This window comes from Aotus nancymaae, unplaced genomic scaffold, assembly GCF_030222135.1.
Source record: "Aotus nancymaae isolate 86718 unplaced genomic scaffold, 86718_ANA_hifiasm-v0.15.2.pri h1tg000053l, whole genome shotgun sequence".
Lineage (NCBI taxonomy): Eukaryota > Metazoa > Chordata > Mammalia > Primates > Aotidae > Aotus > Aotus nancymaae.
Window position 1 is genome coordinate 5725918 of NW_026988467.1, and position 12395 is coordinate 5738312.

The 12395-nt window shown below is 40.2% G+C and overlaps 1 protein-coding gene across 12 annotated transcripts in view; it reads right to left on the reverse strand.

Moving 5' to 3' along the window:
* The window catches only part of RERE (arginine-glutamic acid dipeptide repeats), a 469898-nt gene that overhangs the window by 158355 nt on the left and 299148 nt on the right, over window positions 1–12395 (reverse strand). The window contains exon 1 of one of the 12 annotated variants that reach the window (XM_012473626.3): window positions 4137–4549. The exons of the other annotated variants lie outside the window; for them this stretch is intronic. Within the exon in view, the coding sequence (XP_012329049.2) occupies window positions 4137–4162 (26 nt within the window). The 5' untranslated portion in view covers window positions 4163–4549. Of the gene's footprint in view, window positions 1–4136; window positions 4550–12395 lie in introns of those variants that run through there. 12 annotated transcript variants of the gene reach the window in all.

A 12395-nucleotide genomic window follows, 5' to 3' on the forward strand; every position in this document is an offset into this window, starting at 1 on the left:
ACAGTGTATAATATGAGATTAGTTATCTTTCAGAATTGTTTCAAACATACATTCAAGCATGAATCTCATTAGACCAAAAAGAAAAATAAATCAGTCTCATGCTTTACCACCCAAAATGGAGGACTACAGGCATGCCCACATCAGAAACTGCTCAAAAGAGATGATAACCGATTATCTGTGTTTATTTAGGTGAATGTACACAGTATTTAAAATATTCCTCTAGCTATTATTTTCTACCTTCTCTCTTATCCTGTCATTTATCTTACAGGATAAATGGTATTCTGGTGGAAGACAACTCTGTTCAGTAACAAACAACAAGTACCTGGCAAATGGGTCTTTGGTATGAATATGCTGAATAAATGAATACACAAAGTAAAATGGAAAAAAAAATTCAGAAGGAAAAGAATCAGGAAAAAAGAGCAACTAGAGAATCAGAGACATCAGGTCTTAGGTATATTAGAGTCTTCTAATTCATAAATTAACACACTAGCCAAGAGTCAAGGAAGAAGTAAAAAGCAGATTAAGAATGAAATGTCAGTGGGGCATTGTCAGTGGCTCATGCCTGTAATCCCAGCACTTTGGGAGGTCAACATGTGTGGATAGCCTGAGGTCAGGAGTTCAAGACCTGCCTGGCCAATATGGTGAAACCCCGTCTCTACTAAAAATACAAAAATTAGTCGAGCGTGGTGGCAGGTGTCTGTAATTCCAGCTACTTGGGAGGCTGAGGCAGGAGAATCACTTGAACCTGGGAATCAGAGGCTGCAGTAAGCTGACATCACACCATGGCACTCCAGCCTGGGTGACAAGAGCAAGACCCCATCTCAAAAAAAGAAAAAGAATGAAGTGTCAGGCCAGGCACAGGGGCTCACACCTGTAATCCTAGCACTTTGGGAGGTCAAGGCTAGAAGTTCAAGATCAACCTGGGCAACAAGGTGAAATCCCATCTTTATAGAAAATACAAAATTAGCCAGGTGGTGCCCACCTGTAGTCCCAGCTATGTGGGAGGCTGAGGCAGGAGAATCACCTGAGCCCAGGGAGGTCGAGGCTGCAGTGAGCTGAGAGCACACCACTGCACAATCAGCCTGGGTGACAGCGAGAACTTACCTCAAAAAGAAAAAAAAAAGGAGTGAAATGTCAAACACAACCAAGTTCATTCTAGCTTTCAATCAAAGACAGACTGCAAAACTCATGTTGACAGAGGAATACTTTAAATGTGAGGCTTCCTCAGATTCTATTACAATGATAAGAACAACTAATAAGATAATAATTTTGTGAAATTTTATATTCGAAACATATACTTGCTATATTCCCAACATTTCCTCATAGTGTCAAGTGCAAAAGAAGTAGAACCATAAGCCAAAATGAAACAAACCAGCATCTTTTCCATGTTCAAGCTACACAGACCAAAGATTTAATCAACCAACAGAGTAACTTCCCATGAGCTGTTCCCTTACCTCCTTCACCAGACAAGCACAGAAGCCCTAAAGCAAGGCTTTAGCATTCCAAAAAATATTTTTCCAAGACAGGGTAATATAGAACAAATACATACTACACAAGAAGTAGCTCTAGTGACTTATTTTATTGGATTTGAAACATAGACAAATTCAAGTCTTAACAACAGAATATCCACAGATCAGTCAGTAACCACGTCTTCACCATCAAATAGATGGCGGCATCCAAGCCCCATAAACACAGATTTGTACTAGGCCTAGACAGGCCAGCCATGCCAGTGGCAGGAACCTGATCCAGAGCTGATTCGGCTGTGAGCACAGCTTCCTGTTCATATTTTTATTTGCTAACTGTAAAGAAAGTTTCAGAAGAGGTAAAGATCTAGACAGAAAGGCAGTATTCTCCCGACTCAAACAATGAGTTTATTCCTTGAGCCTGAAATGTTAGTCGTGCCCAGATTCCACACGTGCGTAACAGAAACTGGTGCAGTGTCCAGTTCCTCTCATCTATAGAAGGGACAGTTTTATTAAAAGAGAGAAACAGGAAGGAAGAGCAATGGTGCTTTTAAATAGAGTAAAATAAGGCAAGTTCCAGAACCAACACTACATGGTATGGGGAAAGTGGGTACTTGCCCAAAACTCCCCAGTTCAGTGCCCAAATAAATATGGTCACAATGGGAAGAAAGTCCTCACATGGATGAAAAAATGGATCACAAAAATAATAAAAATGCATACCCTAAATTATCCCTCTACAATTCATCTCCTTAGTTGCAATCCCAAAACTGAATCTGTAAGAATACAGATTACACTTCAGTCATATTTTCTTTTTTTTCTTTTTTTTTTTTTTTAAGACGGGGTTTCACCATGTTGGTCAGGCTGGTCTTGAACTCCTGACCTCAGGTGATCCGCCCGCCCTGGCCTCCAAAGTGCTTGGATTACAGGCATGAGCCACCATGCCCGGCCTTTTATTTTTTTTTTGAGATGGAGTGTCACTCTGTTGCCCAGGCTGGAGTGCAGTGGTGCTGTCTTAGCTCACTGCAACCTCTGCCACCCGGGTTCAAGCGATTCTCCTGCCTCAGCCTTCCGAGTAGCAGGGATTACAGGCACGCACCACCGCACCCAGCAAATTTTTGTAGTTTTTAGTAGAGATGGGGTTTCACCATCTTGGCCAGGCTGGTCTTGAACTCCTGACCTCGTGATCCACCCACCTCGGCCTCCCAAACTGCTGGGATTACAGGCGCGAGCCACCATGCTCCACCCAGTCATATTTTCAGTGACTAGAAGTCACCAGCATTAGCCTTCCTAAAAACTTTTCACTAAAATCAAGGGCCTCCTTGGAAAGAGTGACCACACAAAGCTCCAAATTTATACTACACAACTAAGAGCTTACGCAGGGAATTTCTCCTTGTATTAATGCATAGCAAATTTCTTCTCTTTCCTATGAGGGTTTTTCAATGGCACACTCTTCTTCGATATTGTACACTTTCTTCCATCCTCATGAATGCACAAAATTTAGGTGGCATTCAAAATTTTTCTAACCTTTATCAGAAGAAAAAGAAAGAATGGAAACAAAAAGGAGCAAATAATGTAATTCAAAACCTTCATTTCATATCTGCTTGGGTTAAGAATTCAATTCATCCTAAATCTTATTTTGACTGGCTCCCTAAATGAACCATGGTGAAAGCCATCTGTCTGAATCCACTCTGCAACAGGACACCCAAAAATCACAACTTCCTCTGGGTAGAAGAAACTAGTGTCTGGCTATCAAGCAGTGGGTACGAAATGTGGCCTTGTCAGTGACTGCCTTCTCAGCCCCAACTATTCTTTTTACTCCATTTAAGAGAACAGAATTTCAAGTCACATGACAACATACACATATGCAAAAAATGCTATCCGATTCTAAAACAAAGATACAAAAACCAAATACCTAAACTTCAATTTCTAACACAAATGTCAATGCATACATTTTTTTAATTGCCAAGAAATTTTCCATAAACTCCAAAAGGAAGATGAGTCTGCTTCCTTTTGAAAGCAAGAGATGAAGTAAAGACTGATGTGACACAACCTTTCATTTTTAAAAAATTCATTTTAAGGTGATATTGTTGCCACCATAATTCACAACTATTCCCTGCATATGTCAGACTTCAGAAAAAAAATCACGAAAACTGTAATTTCCTCTGGCAAACAGGCTCTCAATCAAAACAAGGTTCCACCCACCTTCAAAGCAACCAATAGCTGCCCACCTACCATCCTTCCTAAAACATCCAAACAGAGCTGCACTTGGGCCCCGGCATTCCATACTAGCCACAAGGCAAGGGGACGGCCTGCAGGCTTGCTCTGCAGGTCTTGAAGGCAAACAAGCTTGGCAACAGACACCCAGCACGACTGAGGTTAAGATTATACTAAGAGACGAAGAGGTAAGGGAAAGGGAAAGAAGGTAAGAGGACAGGGACAGAGGGACCCACAAAGCTTCACATTCTACGTCTGCTGAATGCCTCTCTGGTAGTCCCCATTCTTAGTTCTGATTTTACGCTTCACGATACCACCTACACGGCCAGCCAGGGCTGAATTAAAGGCTCTCAGGAACATGCACTATGAATGATGAAATGATTCATAAACACCTTCAGAAGTGAGAAAGAGCAGCAAAACCCATCGTTGTTTCGGTGAGGCCAGGGAAAGAGAGCCTACCTGCAGGGGCTGAATGGATCATCCATGACTAACACGGGCTCTGGTGAGTCTAGCTGGATTCCTGAGCCTCTACTTTCTGCTAAAACTCTGCCCTTTTCTACTCTAACAACTCAAAATGGAGGCACATGCAGTCTCAGAGACCTCATAGAGCTTTCACTGAGCTTGTGCTATGACCTAAGCCTTCACGCAGAACGCAGAAACTTCCCCTCACACTGACAGGACTGAGCATGTGCTGTGACCCTCCCTCATCCACACACTGTCTCTCGACGACGCAATCAATCTCAACCCTGCTGTTTCCGTAAATAAAGCCCAGCCAACAGACTCTGCAGCTTCTCCCTGCACACCAAGCTAGTGTGCAGGGAAGTGGGGCCTTAGAAAGGGGATCCAAGACAGCCAACACCAGGGAACTCAGCAAGCCAGCCATGGAGAGGCTTCAGTTAAATGCCCTGCTCTGTCAAGACAACAGCAAGTTTTGTCTTTTTTTTTTTTTTTTTTTTTTAAGGTAAATGGTGATTTTAAAAAGCAAGATTGCCAAGAAAGAATAGAATCAAAAGACACAGATATGAATGACTACACACAAGATCAACTAAATACTGCAGAACATTTAAAAACATAGTAATAGCTACTTAAAAGAAGCAATTTTACAAATTTCTTTTTGAAACTCTAAACATTTTACAAAAGATCAATCAGGGTAGTTATGGAGTGCCTGGCCTTGTCACAGTATGGATGGTATTGTGAGCAGGGTAGCTAAAGAAAGTTGTATTTTCTGCAAAGAGCTTAATCTTCCTTAGATAAAAAACTAAAAATAATAAAATGTTCCCCAAATAATAATTTAAACTATTTCCTAAAGTAATACTAGCCCAATCAAGTCTAGCTTGAAAATGTAATTCTAACAATTAGGCAGGAAGGTTCAAGATTCAAAGAACACCATGCCACAAACACATGAACATCCAAAAATCTCACTTGAGGTCCTGATTCAAAACACTAAGGCAGATCCATGTAAGAAATCCTAGCTTTGGATGTGCAGGCTTAGTTTCCACTTGCAAACTAAGAGGTGATTCTATAGATTATTAATCAGTTACAAAAAGGGGGAAAAAAAAAAAGGAAGACCATGAACCTTGCGCCAAAATTATAAAGGACAAGATAGGGCAGTGCCAATTTTGTTTCCCAGAAATGTAATGGAATGTCAGGAAATTAAAGCCTGTTTAAAAGAACACAGTGTCCTCAGGATTCCAAGGCCGGGTGCGGTGGCTCACGCCTGTAATCCCAGCACGTTGGGAGGCCGAGGCGGGCGGATCACGAGGCCAAGAGATCGAGACCATCCTGGCCAACATGGTGAAACCCCATCTCTACTAAAAAGTACAAAAAATTAGCCGGGCGTGGTGGTGCGTGCCTGTAGTCCCAGCTACTCGGGAGGCTGAGGCAGGAGAATTGCTTGAAACCGGAAAACGGAAGTTGCCGTGAGCCGGGATCATGCCACTGCACTCCAGCCTGGTGATAGAGCGAGACTCTGTCTCAAAAAAAGAAAGAAAGAAAGAAAAAAAAAAGATTCCTACAGTAAATGCAGAATCAATTCCATTTCCATATCATTCAAATTTATGCTATGAAATAAACTAAATTCTGAAGCTATTATTCAATAAACTCTTATCCTGCTGATAATGTAATTTACAAAATACAAGAAATGCCAAGTACACTCAAATATGCTTTCCTTTGACCTAACACAGGAAACAAGTATTTACAGGCTGGAAGAACATTTTCCCTTATTGGTATGTGAGACAACATATTCCCAAAAATGCCATTACTACAAACAGCCTAGAGAAAAATACTTTCTAAACACAAAACCAATGGAATTAGAACCTTGCAGCCAAATAATATGAATATGAGCAGCAAACTATTTCCTCCCAAAAGTGTACATTTAAAAAAAAACCTACCTAACCCTTTCATATGGAAAATGTTTACTTGAAGAAAGCAACACAAAATAATATGTAATAAATTCATCAGTCTCTGAAAACCCATGAAACTGTCATACAGAGCACAGTACAAAAATGGTAATTGTAACAGCAAGTTAAGAAACGTGGATTATAATTTTGGTCTTACTAGATGCCCTGAGTTACCAAAATCCAGTGGCCTTTCCCTGTAATAACAGATTCCAGTGGTGGCGCCAGCCTATGCTGACACTCTCTTCATTGTCTTTCCTGGAGCCGGCATCTCACAGTTGGCTTCACATACCATGTCACTGAGACAGCCCTTTCTCTTCTCACCCCCTCAAGGACAGCATACCCCAGTGGTCGCACCCCAGACCTCCTCTTCTTCACTCTTTCTCTCCTGAGGAAAAGTCACCCACACTACCACCATGCCAGCCAGCTCCTCTCTGAGGACACCTCCTCCTTCCTAGTAGCAGCTCAGAATGAAGGAGCCCCGCGCTCCTTTCACTGCGCCTTTCTGGGGAACTGCACCTCTCTTATTAGATTATAAGCACTTCAGGGACAAGGATGCTACCTAAATCATCTTTATTGGAACCGCTCAACTCTCCTATTTTGTACCTCAAACAACTATGCACTGCAAAGGGCACACAGTATCACTCATATGGTATGGCTGCCAAAAATTCCATAACCTAGATCTAATCATGGGGAAACACCAGACAAACCCAAACTGAAGAACATCTGACAAAACTGGCTTCTAACTATTCAAAAAGGTCAATGTGATAAAAAAGCAAAAACAGGTGAGGAAACATGTCATGAAAAGAAAGAGAGACAAGGGATATTAAAGAGATACAACAATTAAATGAGGCTCATGATCATGGGGAAAATTACTATGAAGGCCATTGTTGAAAAAACTGGCAAAATCTGAATATGAATTATATTGGACTATATGGTATTGTATTAATGTTACCTTTTCTGATTTTGATAATCATACCGTAGTTACGTAAGATAATTTTCTTGTTCTTGAGAACACACACTAAAGTATTCAGGGATCTGATATCCGTATTTCATTCCCAAATTGTTCAGGAAAGGGAAATACAGGTTAAGTGATCCTAATCAAAAAATCCAAAATCAGAAACGTTCCAAAATCTGAAACTTTCTAAGCACCGGCATCATGGTGAAAGGAAATACTGGAACGTTTTACATTTTTAGATTAAGGATGAAGAATAATGCAACTATTCCAAAATTCCCACTCCCCTGCCAAAACGTGAAATCTAAAACATTTCTAATCCCAAGCATTTCAGGTAAGGGATAGATTCAATATGTACCACAGAGAGAGTCATAAAGCAAACATGGCAAACACAGAGAGTAATACAGCAAAAAACAAGACAGAGGTTATCTCGTAACCTGTATATTTCTACTAATTTTGTGCATGAAACAGGTTTTGACTGGGTTTTGACTGTGATCTGTCACAGGAGGTCAGGAGTGGAATTTTCCACTTGTAGCATCTTCTCGGTGCTCAAAGCATTCTGGATTCTGGAGCATTTTAGATTTCGAATTTTCAGATTAGAGATGCTCAAAAAAACCTTTAATAAAGCAAATCTATAATAAAGTTTAAAAGGTAATAAAATAAAATTAATAAACACAAAGCAAATATGGCAAAATATTAACAATTGATGAATCGAGTAAAAGATATATGGAGGTTCTTTCTTGTACTAGTCTCATAACTCCTCTTTGAATTATGAATACAGAATTCCAAACAGAAAAATTTTACATATATAAAACAAACAAAAAATATCCCCAGCAGCCTCCACAACCATCAGTTCTCATGGCATCTGGAGAGCTGACACATGAGGGACAATGAATGACCTGCCTCGCTGCCTGCGGTCATGGTGCTCTCATCCACAAACTGAAGTCAATTAATATCCAGCTCCAAACTCACTCCAATCTCGGAATATAGGATCAGTCCTCCTCCTAGTCAAAGAACCTCAAGGAGTCTTGAAACCGAGTGGTTCCATAATTAGGTTAGCCACTAGGTCACATTCAACCACAAATTCCAATTTTAGAAATGGGGCTCTGTTCCAGGGAACAAGCTGTGCTTTACACTGAGTTCACCCTGGTACCCTACTCAGTGCTGAAGGGCATCCCAGATATGGGCCTTGTTTTCTCTTGGAGTTCTCTTGAACACAGTCTGCCTGCCCACTGATGCTGACTACCCACTGGACCTCACTCCTGCCACGACATTTTCTAGCCCATCATTTGCCACCCTGCAGGAATATACACACAATCTGCACCCTGGCTGCCCTGTACATCTGTGGTCTCTGGATCCTAGACATCCTTCTCTCCTCCTATTAATCCCAAGTGAACAACAGGTGAAGGATTAGCACTTCTGAATAGATTAAAGGAGAGCTGAGTCAGAGAGAAGAATACACAGTTCGAATCAATTTTTTCTAAAATTAAAAAAACCACTTTGTCCACTGTAACAGTACTGACTCCACATCAAGAGAGGTGTTCAGAAGCAATTTATTTAAATTTTATTTACTAATTGCCCCTCATATCTAGATGTGAAACTGAGTTTGATAGATAGATAGATGATAGATAGATAGATAGATAGATAGATAGATAGATAGACAGACTGATAGATAGAGATCTAATATCCAGGAAGCTTGCTGATTTACCTATTAGCTTCAACGATTTGGATGGGTGCAATGGCTCACAAATATAATTCAGCACTTTGGGAGGTGGGTGGGTCACCTGAGGTCAGGAGTTTGAGACCAGCCTGGCCAACAGGGTGAAACTCAGCTTCTACTAAAAATAGAAAAACTAGCTAGGCGTGGTGGCACATACTTGTAGTCTCAGATACTAAGAAGGCTGAATTGGGAGGATCACTTGAGCCTAGAAGTCAGAGGCTGGAGTGGGGCAAGATCGCACCACTGCACTCCAGCCTGGGTGACAGAGCGAGACTCCATCTCAAAACAAACAAAATAAAAACAAAACAATAACAACAAAAACCAATGTGTCACAAGTTTTCTCAGATTTGCTATGGTGAAAATCATTATACTTTATTAATAAAAGTTCATTTTTTCATTTCCAACCCTCACATATTTTCTTCTTTAAGGATATTGAAATCCTTCTATTGTTTCTGGTTTTAGAGGGAAAAGTTCCCACACTCTACCTTTAACTATGGTGCTTTATAGTAAGTATTCTGTTAGATTAAGGAAATTCATTCTACAATCAATTTTCCTCTTCCAAGAGTTTTCCCCCCTAATTATTAAAGGGCCAACTGCTTTTTCTACATTAAGATGATTGCATGGGCATAAAAAAATAGAATGAATAAATAAGGTCTAGCATTTGATAGCGCAACAAGGTGACCATAGTCAATAATAATTTGTCTTTTTTTTTTTTTTTTTTTTTTTTGAGACAGAGTATTGCTCTGTCTCCAGGCTGGAATGCAGTCGCATGAGGTCGGCTTACTGCAACCTCTGCCTCCCCAGTTCAAGCAATTCCCGTCTCAGCCTCTTGAGTAGCTGATACTACCTAAGTATGCCACCACGCCAGCTAATTTTTTTGTGTATTTTAGTAGACACGGGGTTTCACCACTTTGGCCAAGATGGTATCGATCTCCTGACCTTGTGATCTGCCCACCTTGGCCTCTCAGAGTGCTGGAATTACAGGTGTGAGCCACTGCACCTGGCCTAATTGTACATTTTTAAATAACTAAAATAGTAAAATTGGATTGTTTTTAACACAAAGAATAAATGCTTGAGGGGATGGACACCCCATTTTCCATGACGTGTCTATAATGCACTGTATGTCTGTATCAAAACATCTCGTACCACATACATACATAGACTATGTACCCACAAAAATTAAAAATTAAGAAAAAGATGACTGTATATGCTTTCTTCCTTCATATGTTGAAGTGGTAAAATATGCTAACAGATAAATTAATAGTAAGTCATTCTTATAGTATATAAGACATGCATATTTTTAATACCCTGCTAGACTCCATTTGTTAACATTTCATTTAAACATTTTACATTCATAAGACTGAACCTATAAATTTTTTTTAATCTGGTTTTAGTATAAAGGTTTTATTAGCTTCATAAAATGACTCAGGGGACCCACACCAACTTTCTCTGTTCTCTGGAACACTAGTAGAATTCACTGATAAAGCATAAGTCTGATTTATTTTTCTTTTTCTCTTTTTTTTTTTTGAGACAGAGTTTCGCTTTTTGCCCAGGCTGGAGTGCAATGGCACGATCTCAGCTCAAGGCAACCTCTGCCTCCTGGGTTCAGGCAATTCTCCTGTCTCAGCCTCCCAAATAGCTGGGATTACAGGCATGTGCCACCATGCCCAGCTAGTATATTATTGTTATTTTTATTTATTTTGAGATGGAATTTTGATTTTGTTGCCCAGGCTGGAACGCAAAGGCACAATCTTGGCTCACTTGCAACCTCCGCCTCCCGGGTTCAAGCAACTCTCCTGCCTCAGCCTCCCAAGTAGCTAGGATTACAGGCGCACTCCACCACACCTGGCTAATTTTTTGTATTTTTAGTTGAGACAGGGTTTCACCGTGTTGGCCAGGCTGGTCTCGAACTCTTGACCTCAGGTGAACCACCCACCTCAGCCTCCCAAAGTGCTGGGATTACAGGCATGAGCTCTATGCCTGGCCGTTTTTTTTTTTTTTTTTTTTTTGTATTTTTAGTAGAGACAGGGTTTCACCATGTTGGTCAGGCTGGTCTCAAACTCCTGACCTCAAGTGATTCACCACCTCAGCCTCCCAATGTGCTGGAATTACAGGTGTGAGCTTCCAAGCCCAGCCTGATTTATTTTTCTTTTTGGTCTAATGAGATTAAAAAAAAATTATTCTATGCAAATTATAAAAACTGCCTTTAAAGGGAAAAGGTATGCAGTTTTTACCCATTTCCTCTTTCTTCCAGGCTGAAATCTGGATGCAATGGCCACCACTAAATTGCAACCTTGAAACAAGAGAACAGCTGCAGCTGAGGTAGCAGAGGGTGGACCCCTGATAACTGTGAGGTCCTAGTCTAGTAGTGCTTCCTTTCAAACTCTACTTACACGAGAGAGAAATAGAAGTGATACTTTATTTAAGCCTTGTATACAGTCTCTTTCTGACGCTTCTAGTATTTGAAGTTCTTGGGTGTGTATCTTGCTGTTCGTCTCATCTGACCTTAGTTAATGGCACATGGTTTCTTCCACTATTTCTGGCGGTAAGCTCGAATTCAAGAATGTTTTATCTGTGGGGATCCTACAGGATCTTGGATGAAGGTCTGTCCCACCAAAAAAAAAAAAAATTTTTTTACATATCCTTCTGCCAGGTGACCTGGGGGGTTTACTGGCATGAGACCACTTTTTATATTGTCTTCTTATCCTAGAGGTCTCACATTTTGGAGCCCCCAGAATCCTAACTCCCCTCTAGGTTGGAAAATGTTAACAAACCCAATCCAACCTCACCATGAGCTGCAGGATCAGCTTACTGCTTTAGTTTTCAGTTTCTCTTAAATTCTTTGGAGCTCAGCTCTGTAGTTAAAAGTTTTGTTATGTGTTATTCAACATTCCTAGATGTTATCTGACAAAGGGTTCTTGAAATGATCAAATCAAATGATCAAATGAAAAAGAGGTTTTTGTCCTGTTTTATTAAAGTTCCCTAACTTCAGTAGGCTGTTATTTTCCAAACATACATGTACTCTCAACTGTCTCCAGTATTTGCCATCTCAGGTAAATGTTTTTGAGAATTCAAACGTAACGGCAGATAAAAGCAAGCAAGAAAAAATGTGTACCCACTCTAGCTGCTCATCCTCAAAAGCTACAGAAAGACCACGAGCTGTGCTGAGTGGAAAAGGAGACTTTTAGTCAAATGAAAGTAAATTGTGAAATGTCTCAAATTCAAATTATTGAAATACAGGCATTTTAGATTGTCAACTTTTCTGCTTAAGTATAAAGAGTTATGTTGAGAAAAAAAAGGTCCCAATGTTACAGAGTTAAGTGATAGAAAACTAGAAATAAATACATTAAAGATAATGAAATAAGGTTTCTTAATGTTAAATAAGAATGTTACAAATAAGGAAAAGGGAATAAACCAGCAGAAACTCTGTAGTACTGGATTGAACTTGGAGAATTTCATATGAACTTAAAATATACACACAGAAATGCAGGTGCAAATGTGTGCATTATGTATGAGACAGATACAAACACACACATTGCTAGCTCTGTTTCTTAGAAGGCCAGAGAGCAGCAACACAAAATCATGAGCACACTTAGCACCAAATCTAGGTTTCTAAATCTTCTCCAAAAGCTGGGAAAATCTGACCT